Below are 12676 nucleotides of genomic sequence, written 5' to 3'. Positions count from 1 at the left end.
GGACGATATTGGGCTTCGCTTTCGGTTCCCCTTTTTTTTGGGATTTTTGTTTTTGAACCCATTTACTTTTCGAGAGTTTTTCTTTTTTTTTATCGCGGCGACAGCACAACCCTTTGTACATAATATTTAGTGTGAGAAACGTTTTTGTTGAAATTAATCAGATTTGTACATGTGCAAGACTGAGGGAAAATATATCTTTGTATTAAATCACTCGGAGGTTTCCTTTCCCCCGGTTATCACCACCCTCCCCCACATTTTTGGTTGTACTCTCGAGCAGTCTCCAGTGGATCTCGACCCGAAGTCAGTTAAATCGTTATTTTGGGACAATTTCAGAAAAAGGAAAAATAAATAACGTAACAATACCTACAAATTATAATATAGTATCACTACAGACATATTTACTTTTTTCTTCATTTCCAACTTGATGTTATAAAAACTTTCTTCTCCTCTGTATTAAATGCCAAACCAGCATAAATCTTTTTGGAAATGTGTTCATAGTCAGGTTCATCGAATTTAGTATAATATTGCCTCTCAAAAATTTGTTTTAAAGCTTCATTTGCAGACTTGGACTGCATTTTTTATTCAAAAATGGTTCCGATGTTCTTAATGATTATCACCACATCCAGGGTCCCTTTCTATTTTTCTTGATCTGGACCTCACTCTGTGTTACGAAGTATCTGGAGTTATATGCCAGAGTATACAAGATATGATGAAGTTCTTTTTCGTTCCTGATCTTCTGTGGTGATTCAGAAAATAATACTAATACGGCGTTTGCAAGATCAACAAATGCCCCCTCACTTGCACTTTCTAATACTAATTTCAGAGCACTTAAATATCATTTAATAAATCTAGTTTTTGAGTGTTTAAAAACAAGGTACATATTTTGTAAGTTTTTTAGAGTGCTCTTGAGATAATTGTGCATGATTTTGGGTGATTCTCAACGGTTTTTTCGTGTGCCCAATTTTTGGTGATCTACAGATATTTGGGAACTTTTGGGGTGCATAAAAATTCCTGTTTTTTGAAGGATTTTAGGTATTTTTCGGTTGTTTACTTTTGGGAAAACAGCTAAATTTTTAGGATTCTGCCTTGTTTTTAAGATGCCAAATATCCTGGTCCAGAAGTAACATTTTAAGTCCTACTTGTATCGTTTTATTTTTAAATCATTCGTCAGGTCTACATTGCCACAGATAATGACCGGCACCGACCACATTTACCTACCTTAAAAATATGTTGACGTTATACTGGAGCGACAATGAATTTTTAATTCCAATAAGATGCATTGTGAACATTTTTTTATCTCTTTAATAACATCGTTGTGTCGTGAAATTATTTTTACATCTACAATAGAAAGTGTATCCATACTATTTTAAAAAAGTGATTCATTGGTTGCCTAAAACGAGGGGGCTTCTAAATAATATAATTTACAATACTTTAAAAAAATTCCCAGTAATAATAAGTAATAACTAATGTTTTGTATGAGATAGTGTAGAGAGTAGAAAAGACTCTTTTACTGCCCGGACTAACCGTCATTTACATGAAAATAATGAATAAAAAATTAAGTCAATTATACAGTTTCATTTCTTCTATGGTTATTTCTTTGACGATTATTTCCCAATACACTGTTCTCTTCTGTTTTTTGAAAAAATAACTATAGAAAAAAATTATCTTATCGATTTTTTTCATTGAGAAGATTAGTACCAACAAGAACATAATGTTTTCCTAGAAAATAACATTTTTTTTTTGGAATTTATGTTAGTCTAATTTTAGTTAAACCGGTTCTATTTGGTTTCTTTTACTTGTGGTATTTTGTGTCGTGTGTAAATACGAAAGATAAAAATAGTTGAGAAGCCTACGGGAATGAGAGAGAAAGAGAATTTGTGTATAATCAACTAAGCGAGTAAATTTTATGTCCGGTCTCACAAGACTTTGAAAAAAGCTTTTCCGTATTGTTTAATTAATTCAGTTCTGCAGTACTAATGAGTAACATTTAATGTTTGCAGGTGAATTGCCGGCAGCTGTCCACCACGGCAATGCAGCCCCTTCGGGACTAATCTCCCCCACGTTGATAGTAGTCCTGGTGGGTTGGTTATTGGCTCGCCAGAGGTGACCCCTTTCGTCTTATTGGTGCAACACTTTTAATTAGGCCACGGTGCAGGTGATTCAAGTGGTGACCCTACGAACTACATAATTATGATATCATATCAAGGTGCCGCGAATGGACCAACTTACCAAACATTACCTCATGGGAGTACTTTATTTGTGCGGTTTCGGTCGGTGGAATCGTGACATTTTACCACCAAATCCCACATATTATCCATACTCGCATTCGGGACACAAGTAATAACGATTTTACTTAAACAAAATAAGCCCGACTTCCGACGTTTTGCGTGTTTGGTCTTAGTATTGCCAGCTGGGCAACCTTTTAGTGTACACACGTGAACCATATCCTAGACATTCCGAGAAATTAATTTTGAATAATCCACACACGCTCCGTTTTCCGCACCCTCTACTATATTATTTTTCCTTGAAATGCTCACCCGCTCGTATCTAAAGGGTTGCCCGACTAGGCAGACCTGACACGGGGACCGGTTTCAAAGTGGTGAGTGTCATAACAAACATTACATTACAATTAATTCATTATAATAAAGTCTATTTCATATGTACCTATAGTCAAAGAAGAAAAGAAAGCTTATTACGCCGTTTACGTGTTTAAAGTGTTTAAAGGAAATATATACTGAACAACAAAAATCTTGTGATATAATTAAATTATTGTGTGTATTTCAATTACATAACGTATCATATATTTTATCTACTTCCAGTTTATTTACATTTAGTATTATACTTACGGACTCTCAATTTCTGACAAACGTCACATTTGAAAAAGAACCAAAATATGTGGCGTCTTGGAAAACGAAAGTCTTGTAAAAGTACATACAGGAGCCCCGGTGCAGCTACCCCTTGTAATAAACTTCTTTAAATACCCTTTATTTGTCTAATATATACGTATAATCGATAAGATATCATAAATTAAGTATATTTATAACTGGGTTCCTGACCAACTTGTATATAGTTATTGTAAGATATATGTCAAATTTGTTGCGATTTCTGCATCCAATCAGAACTCACTACAATCAATTTTTAATTCGGGGTGTCTAAAAATTGATTATTTATTAAATCAAGTAAACAAGCACGAATATAAAATTGAATAACTTATGAAGTTTCACTTCATTAAGTCCAGGTATTGATTTCTATAAAAAGCAACGAATTAAACTTTAAGCCTTTTAAGCCGATATTTTAGAATCGCGAAAAATTGTTATCACAACACAACCAAATTCTTATTAAATGAACTCGGTCGTGTTTGTTAATCTAAACAACGCGAATGGATTCTGCAATGCAGATTTTAATTGAAATCTAACTTGTTTTACTTTTTTGTACGTGTTTGGTGATTGTCATCTTGCAGTTGAACGTAATTTTGCGGCGTGCAAATCGAAAAATGATCGTGTTATGTTTGGAAGTTAGACTGAAATTTGTTAATAGTGAAACGACGAGTTCACATAGCTCGGAGCGTTTACGGCGTTGTCGAGATGGTCTTGTTCTCGTATTCTAAGCAAATCTATCGGCAAATACTCATACGATTTTGGAATAGTAACATTAGAGTGAGTCTACATTGGATGCTTAATTCGCAACATAGTTTGTTCCAATTCTGTATTATCTACAATAGAATAATGATTTGACTTTGGAAGGAGCTCTTTGTACAATTTGGACTAGGTGCGTCTCTGTGTTCATATCAGTCAAAATTAAAAGCGGAATTAATATGGAATAAGGAACGAATCGTGGTTGGATTCCGAATTATGTTTTGTGGATCAATTTGTGCGGGTTTCATAAATTTCAAATGCGATGCGTATATTGGCCCGGAAATACATCCAACTTCGTTTTTAAATTAAGCGTTCATCAGTTTTTGCACTCCAAACTTAACAAATATCTGATAATTTGAAAATTTACTTGTTTACAGTTGGTCAATTAACGCCCAATCAATACGATAAACTCAAAAAGTAAACTATTAATCACACAATTTACCATGTATTTTTCATTACTACCGACGGCCAATTTAAAAATGAAACTTTTCAAGACGGACTAATTGCAAGGCTTAAAGGGTTCGATTTTTCATCATCTGATTAGCCTAAACCGGTGGAGTTCGTGTTCTTTAATCTTTGTGGCTTCGGTATAGGCAACCCGATGTACACCCGTGTCAGGTTAGCTGAGAGCTTTCTCTTGTTCCGCCGGGCGAGACTGTCGACGATTTTTCTTCCTGACCCAACAATTAGCCGCTTGTTCATCCCCGAGCTATAAAACTAACAAAAATCTAATTATTCAAACATTATAAACTTTTACATAATAAACCAGACGGTGTGAAAAAAGGGAAAAATTTTGAAAGCGCGTGTGTTGCGCCAAAACGAGCAAAACTACACAAAGGATCCACAAACAACAGCTCGACTGAGTAATTAGCAGTTGGCATGTTCGTTCATAGGTAAAATACGACATTAAACGCAAAAACGGTATCGAATAAATTCAGGGGTGGGGTACTCGTAAAAAACCAAAATCGATTCGTAGATTGAGATTGACTGGGACGATCGGTCTCGTCATTTGTGGGAGAACCGTGTGCGGCGGGTTACAATTGCAGTAGTTTAACAGATGAGTTTTTATTTTGACAGTTGGCGTCTATATGAATCAAACTACGAATCGAGTTTAGTTCTTTGTGACCGACTGGCTTTTCAATGTATCAATCATGTATCACAACGGAGACGATGTTGCATCGAGAAGAGCTCCGTCTATGTATATCTGCTCTTTAATACCATTGTATATATAAATATTTTATAATAATTAATGAAAGTTGTTGTAGGAGACCTACGTGAAACCACAGTTTAGTTTGACGAAATAGTATTGAACTTGCAATTGTGATTTACATTTTACATTTTGTATAAGTGTAGGTATATCCTTGTCAGTATTTATCAGAAGGCAAATTTTCGATCTCTGTGTAAAAATGTATATTAGAGGGGAAATACTACTTAAAATTGGTGCTGGCCGACTTAGTCTGATGGCAAGGGCGGTGGTAAAAGTGATGTTTATGTAAGGGGACGTGCAATTATGTTTGCCCGACCAGATTCGCGGTGCACAATTCCCGTTACATCGGCAGGGTAAACTTTTATGGAAAGTTGTAAATAAACACATATTCTGTACATGTCATGACCACTTCTGTACACGATACAGCCGAGTCGAACTAACGTTGCTTACCCTGGTTCGTGATGAATGTCTGCTAAATGGCGCGTGATCTGATTTAACAGCTGCTACGGAAGGCTAAGCTTTGATCAATTCACCCAACACTACACCAGAATTTTTACGGATATTGTTAGCCACATCCAAATCTAATTCATAAATCATTTATCGGCCCCCTTTTGTCTTTTCTTTCGTATGAATCCCGCAGAAGACACACATGACGTACCGGCACAAAGGCCGCGCCGCCGGATCCTGCAAGGGGGCCGTCATCTGTTCCCGATGGAAATAAAACAGATCAATTAAAAAATCTTTAGCGCAGACCTCATGCAGATTCCACGCTAAGATATCAATAACCCTCGTGACGTCAACCAGATATGGGTCGACAGTTGATACAATCGAAATCATTGCGATGCCTTCGCCGATAAACCCTATCGGGACGCCATGCTGGAAAATGGCGCCCAAAACTAGATTACATCTCTAGTTTTTTTCGCTGTTACGCGCAAAATGTCGACACAAACGAAGGATTTCAGTTTGTTGCTTATCAAGGCGGTTTTATTTTTTAAAACGACAGTAAAGGGTGGTTAATTTGTCACAGATTTAAAGAAGTGAGGAGGGTAAATCGGTGCGTCTCTGCACGTCGACTTTTCTCTCGATTCGCACAATATCATTCAATATTTCTATTCACCCAAAACCGAATTCTCCTCACACTAAGGGGTTTTACGTAAGTGGTTTCTCTAGCTGTCTAGATGTTATTTATTTAACGAGTGAAGAATAGGCACGGAATTCTTCCTCGACGGCTAACAGATAGAGTCAATCTGACGATCTGGAGATCTAAAGACGTTGACACAGCTGCACAATGCCTTATTCTCAGATGTGGGAAAACACGTCAATTTTTTTCGGCTATAGATAAATAGACCAATTTAAACCGAAACTTTTCGATATTTATTAAGTAACAATGCTTGATTCAAAAAATAACTTCATTACAAATTATCACGAAATTAAACGAATAACACTGAAAACTTCGTTAGCTGGGATTATATTTTGAAACGTATTTGCTTCATTTTTAATTCAAATCGAAATAGATAATACAGGGAACATCATTTATACTTGGCTAAATTTCTCGGTCCTTTTATTACCTAGGAATAAATGAAATATTATCACTAAATTACTAAATTATAATTATTATTAAAAATTATTTGAAACTGATGAAGACTTAGCAACACATTGTTAATTATTTTCGCAGCAAACACGCATTTGTAAAATACTTTTTCGGACCTGAAATGTGGAACAAATGATAATTATTATAATACCGTAGAAATGTAGAAGTTGTAATAATTTTAATGTTAAATAAAATAATCATATATTTTTAATGTTTTCAGTGTCTCCTAGTATACAAAGAATAAAATACCACCAAAAAAATAAATAATGTTTTTAACAAAAAAATTAAATGTTAATTTTAAATATTTGATAGTACATATTTAAAAAATTAAAATTGCGCGCTATTTCTTCTACCTGATCGAGAGTCTAGACTCGAGGAGAAGTCTAAACATTTTATGGGACACCGCTTATTTTTCATTTGTACATAGGTTTGAAACAAGCTATTTAAAGTCTGAGGTCGTAATTTTTGAAAATGTTTTAATTTTTATTCCAAATTGATTGATTAATCATAATACAAAGTGTCTATAAAAGAACGTATATCAAGAGTGCTGTAGAATTGTGAGGCTCTATAATTTTATTCTGTACAACTAATTCGAGCCGTTGAAGCCATCAAATCAGATGTCAACAGTCAAATGTCAAATTATTAAATCTTAGCGTCAGTTGTGAGTTCCACGTCTTAGTTGTTTTGTTTGTGATTCCCTTCAGGTTTCCTATAATTATTCTAATTACTTTTCCTCTTACACCAGTCTTTATTAAAAACCTGTCATTAATGGACTTAGATAACCACTGTTTTTCTATTTGCTACCACAATATGCTACAGAACGGCAAAAATAAAATATATTCGCATTCCACAGGAATCTTGATATACGTTCTTTTATAGACACTTTGTACAGAGTAATTATAAATGAAGCAGGCCATGCCCGTGTTATGAAATTTTTGCCGCTTTCATGTGATCTGTCAGTTTTTATCGATGTCACTCTCGTTTGTTGGGTGAAACGTGCGGGAATCAGGGTTTTATTTTATTTTTTTTAAATTAACCATTGAATCCAAAAATATTGAGTTGTTTTGCAACCAATTTTAAAAATATTGAGTTGTTTTGCACCCAATTTAACTCCTGTATGTGAACTCACTTATTCACATCATTTTGATGGTTTTTATATGGAGCGGCAGCCATAAATTTTACATTCAGTTTTTACGCCTACTTGGACTATAATCATTTATAATGACCCTGTATAATGTGTTTTTACATTTATTCGTGGATAAAAATAAAAATCTAAAACGATTTTTTTTAATACTTAAAATATTACAAAATATACAATATTTTCTGAATTGCCGGTACGTCGTTGTTTCACTAACGTTATTGACACATATTTTATTTTGACAAATCCGTATGAGTCAATCTACGATTCAAGTTTAATATTACACGACCGACTGAGCTTAAATTCCTAAAATGATTTATCTTTATTTGCTAGTGTCACACCCTTGTAAAATTAGTTCGTTGACAGTAAGAAAAATGTAAGTGGACGTAAATAATTTGATGTATTCACCCGGTACAATTATTCATTGCCATATTACCACCAAAGTGAACAGCTAAGCGTTTAATATGTAAATTTGATGTTGATGACAATGATCGTCATAGCAACTGGATAAAATTAGAGATTGCTATGCACTTGAGAGCCTCTAGAACTGTCTGCGAAACGCCAAAATCTATTTGGATCTCGCGTCTCATCAGATCTATATCATGTACGTCAAGTTGCTTAATTGTGTAATATGTGTTTACACTTGAGTTGCGTAATGACTGGACCATATTTTAAGGCGAAGGTATCCAAAGGTCAATTAATATTCGATTAACGCATTATTATAAATTTTTTCGTGTATTTCAACAATCCATATCCTTCGGAAGGGTTAAAGAATTTGGACATCATTCGCTCCACCAAATCTACGTTTGTTCGCTCGATTTCTGTAAATAATGTTAATCAGTGTTTCACATTATGTGACGATTATGTATATAAAAACATACAGACACATATTATAGACATTGTTTGTTGTTTTATAAATAAATATAAGACAAAACGTTTTACTTTCATTTATCCTTTTCCCACCTTCCTTCCACGTAGCATCACATAATACAACGACTGAACCTTGCGTGTCTCGTTAAGCTAAAGGATAAATACCGTTCTTTAAAGTAAATACAGTACAAAAAATTACTATTCACCTTTTCATTAGGTATTATTAAAACAAAATTATTTAAGATCCAAAAAAAGGCATGTAAACATAACGACCCAAATTACTTTAATGCTTCTGGGCGCTAAATTACATCTGTGAAAGCACTCAAAATGTTGTTTAAAAAATTAGGCTTTTAAAACTCACTAGTAAATTTCTCTGGGCGAAATTCGAGTAATTAATAATGGAATTATCATTGGACAAATGGAAACATTTTCCTTAATTTTTTTATTTTAACGGGTAGGTACATGAAAACACAATTATTTTTATTATTATTAATGCACAAATGTGAAATTTTGCTTAGATTTAGTATTTTTAAGAATCTCACTCTATTGCTTACGGTTCAAGCAAGACCAAAAAAAACCAAACAACTGTGACAGTTTTGACAAACCCCACTAAATGTTGAAGTAAAAGTGAAGAGATTCTGAACACGGAAGGAAAGAAAGGAGAAACGATGCAATTTACGCTCGACAGGTATGTATGTTCAGTTCCAATGATAACTTAATATTTCCTTTTTATATTCAATTGTTACCTTATTTTTCATTACTTAATAAAATAGTATCTGATTGTATTTTTTTTATAAGAAAAACGGAACTAACTAGACTGAAAACTTAATTTAGGTTTTATTTTTACACTAAGTGTCTGATTTATCTTAACTTTACACAGGTTTAACTAATAATTACAAATTATACGCAGTTGTATTTACCCTTAAATTAATTTGCTTAAAAAGGGTTCTCCAAAATGTACTTTTACATTTTAAATGGCAGATTCACCGTTAAATCAAAGTCATTTTATCATTGAACCCTTCATCAAATTTGCAAAATCTTGCTGTACGTGAAATATAAATGGAGTATTGTTTAGCCAATGTTCAGTAATAATTTATCAACAAGGTAAAAAGTCGACGAACAATTTAGATGAAAATTGTACGCTCGACCACTCGATTATTGGCGAGCATCAGTAATTTTTCATTAGGTTTGTGTATGGGTTTTTCCGTTTAAATTAATTTTTAGGCTTGTTTGTTCAGCAATAGCGGTTTATATTTAAAAATTAAAGGTACAATTGATTTTAGCGTGCAAAAAACACTGGTTTCCTCCTTTCTGTACAAAAAAAACAGCGTGTAAACATAATTTAGGAACAAAGATAAAAAATAAATTCTTACTTGAATGGAAATTAACAATTCTTCTCATTTCTGCGAATAATATTTATATTTTGTTAATTATTATTCAACAATATGACCAAAACTTAATTTCTTATTCACATTGCAAAATTTAAGCTTAATTTCGGTTTATTGAAATAACATGATAAAACAGTTTTTTTTTAAGTTCAGCAGCGGCAAATGCATCAATCTACGCTAGATTCATATAACCTTAACTCGCCATTAACGCAGGTTTACAATCCAAAATGGATTAACCTACAAATGAAATTTATTATTAGAAGCATTTCGTGTAAGCTTTCGGATTTTTTTTTAATCAGTTTTAAACAACACCATCTGCACCATTTTAAATTATATGCTCTTACATTTTATATTCAAAAGGGTTATATTAAGTTATCGCACAGTATTGTAAAAACACATGGACTAACCTCAGTGCAAAAGGAAAAAAAATACTTGGTTAAAGTTAAATTTTTCTTACAATTTTGATAAGTATACAGGGTATTTCACGAGTGATAATGAGCCCGACAGAATTGAAAATGCAACCCACAATACATTTCCAAAGTTAACGGGGCTATTTTAAATATCGTGAAATTATGAATTCATGATGGCTTTGCTTCCAATAATTTTATTTGTCACAACTGACATTTACGAAAAAGTTAAAATGTATTCGAACGATGATAAAACAGACGAATGTAATAAAAATGCTTTTGCCGTTGCGTGTTTATGCAGACAATTAACATTTTCCCAAAAACTCTTTGTTTTTTCATAACTCCATTTAACCAAGCGAAGACGTTTATATCAAAATTTACGAAACTGCACAGCTAACTATGTTTTATGTTTTTTAAATCAAAAAACAAACATCCATGTTAACTTAGAAAATGTATTGTGGGTTGCATTTTCAGTTCCGTCGGGCTCATTATCAGCATGACTCCTGAAATACGCTGTATAGTGTATAGAAAGAGGTATACCTTCAACTCTATACGAGAAAACGAAGTTATTATTGCACTGTTAACAGTATCTAGCTAGAAATAAGAATATTAAAAGATGAAACAGCTTATATTTATTGCTATTATTACCGAAAACTTGAAATATTAGATCTAAGATGTGTTAGTTGCACCTTGCAGCAGTTAAATTTATTACACTTGAAAATTTACCATTTAAAGTTCCAGTTTGCTACTGTAGTTTCTTCACATACCAGGTGTGAGTGAAACATGTTGTTTATCCACTTATTTGCTGCCTTGCTGATTTAATGAAACACATTAAAAGACAAACACCGATTCATTGGTGTAAATAATAATAAAACAATACAACGGCATTTATCAAAACAACAACAAAGTAGCTCATGAAACTAAAAAATGAGTAATACGAAAAATAAAATTCACAATCATAAAAAATTAAATAGAAGGAGATGAAATGAAAAGAGGAGCAACAAAATGAATTAATTTAATTTTTTTAGATATAAATACTTGTAAAACTCTACATATTTTGCATATTCATTCAAATATGCTATCAGTAGAAGAAATATAGTAGATATGTTCAGATCAAGAATTTTATGGGTAGTCTTACAATTTATATGATAACCAGTTAGGCTGGAGTCCACCTGATATGTACTTTTGTTTTGAACACTAACTTTATATCCCATAAGTTACTTTCAATTTTACTCAAGTAAAATAAAATAATGATAAACATGTATCACTGTTAAACACAATTTTATAAGTTGTTATCCGTGATAGAAATATTGTTTTGTATAGTCAAAGAAAATCCACTTAAGTTTTTTTTATGTAAAACGATCTATTGAAAGTATTCATCCAGCAAAAATTACAAACTGATAAAACTTTCATTATTGCACTTTCAGTGACAGCCGTCACAACTACAACAGATAATAGTAATTTATTATACGAGTTTTATGACACCATTTTGTCGCACGCGTTTTTTAGAGCACGAAGAGCGCAGTGAGGAGTGCTATAAAGCAAACAAGTGCGACAAAATGGCTTATAAAACGAGTGTAATTCAATATTTTTCCATTTTGCCCCTATTTTAAATTTTAAATTAAAAAAAAGTTCAAAACATAATGCCAGGAAAATTAATTTGGCAGATATAAAAGGTTGGTAACGCTGCTAACTAGACGAACAATTGCAAGTTTTGAATTTAAAGTGTCGTGAAGTGCAGTGATCACCTAGCAACTACTCACTGCCAACATTAAAAATTTAAGTAAATGTTCCTGAAACCGGTATCGAAAAGAACTTCTTTTCGAAACCCGTTTGTGTGTTATACTGACTGTGTTAAAGGTGCAAAATAAAAAAAGCAATTTTCGCATTTAAAAATTATGATTAATTTTATGCAATTTTTGTCAGTTTACCAATTAAATTTTCTGCACAACATTCACCCAAATCATCCCGTGTTTACGTTGGTTGAATTTATATACCAAAAGTGCGAATTCTTAACATATAAACATACATATCTCAGTGTGAATATTACCTGTCACCATAAATAACCATCATTAAAATTTCACGGTGTTTTGTTTCATCAAAATGCAATATTGTTTGTTAGGGGGTGAAATGACATGCTATTCCAGATAATCATATTTGTCATCTTCACGACGGAATTTAGATAATAGTATTAGTCAAATTTTTTTTATTTATATAATAAAATATTACATTTGTTCCATTAAAAAAATTACTTAAAAATTGTTCGATTTATTGTTCTAGTGACAGAAACGCCTTGCGGCTTCCGCAAATTAAACAACTGTTTCTTTCTGCAACACTTTTTAAATCAAGAGTTAAAATTTCTATATATTAGTAGAATTGACAAGGGAAAGTAGCGTGCTAATGTAATCAGTACATTATTTTTAAATCACTCTATTGTTCA

The 12676-nt window shown here is 32.8% G+C and overlaps 1 protein-coding gene across 1 annotated transcript in view; it reads left to right on the top strand.

The window, feature by feature from the left end:
• The window catches only part of LOC138140002 (uncharacterized), a 168409-nt gene extending 160324 nt beyond the window's left edge, over nt 1–8085 (top strand). Inside the window, exon 7 of the mRNA XM_069060651.1 lies at nt 2001–8085. Within this exon, the coding sequence (XP_068916752.1) occupies nt 2001–2107 (107 nt within the window). The 3' untranslated portion in view covers nt 2108–8085. The remainder of the gene's footprint in view (nt 1–2000) is intronic.
• The last annotated feature ends 4591 nt before the right edge of the window (nt 8086–12676 follow it).

This window comes from Tenebrio molitor, chromosome X (assembly GCF_963966145.1).
Source record: "Tenebrio molitor chromosome X, icTenMoli1.1, whole genome shotgun sequence".
NCBI classification, from domain to species: Eukaryota; Metazoa; Arthropoda; class Insecta; order Coleoptera; family Tenebrionidae; genus Tenebrio; species Tenebrio molitor.
This window is presented reverse-complemented; position numbering and strand designations above follow the sequence as displayed.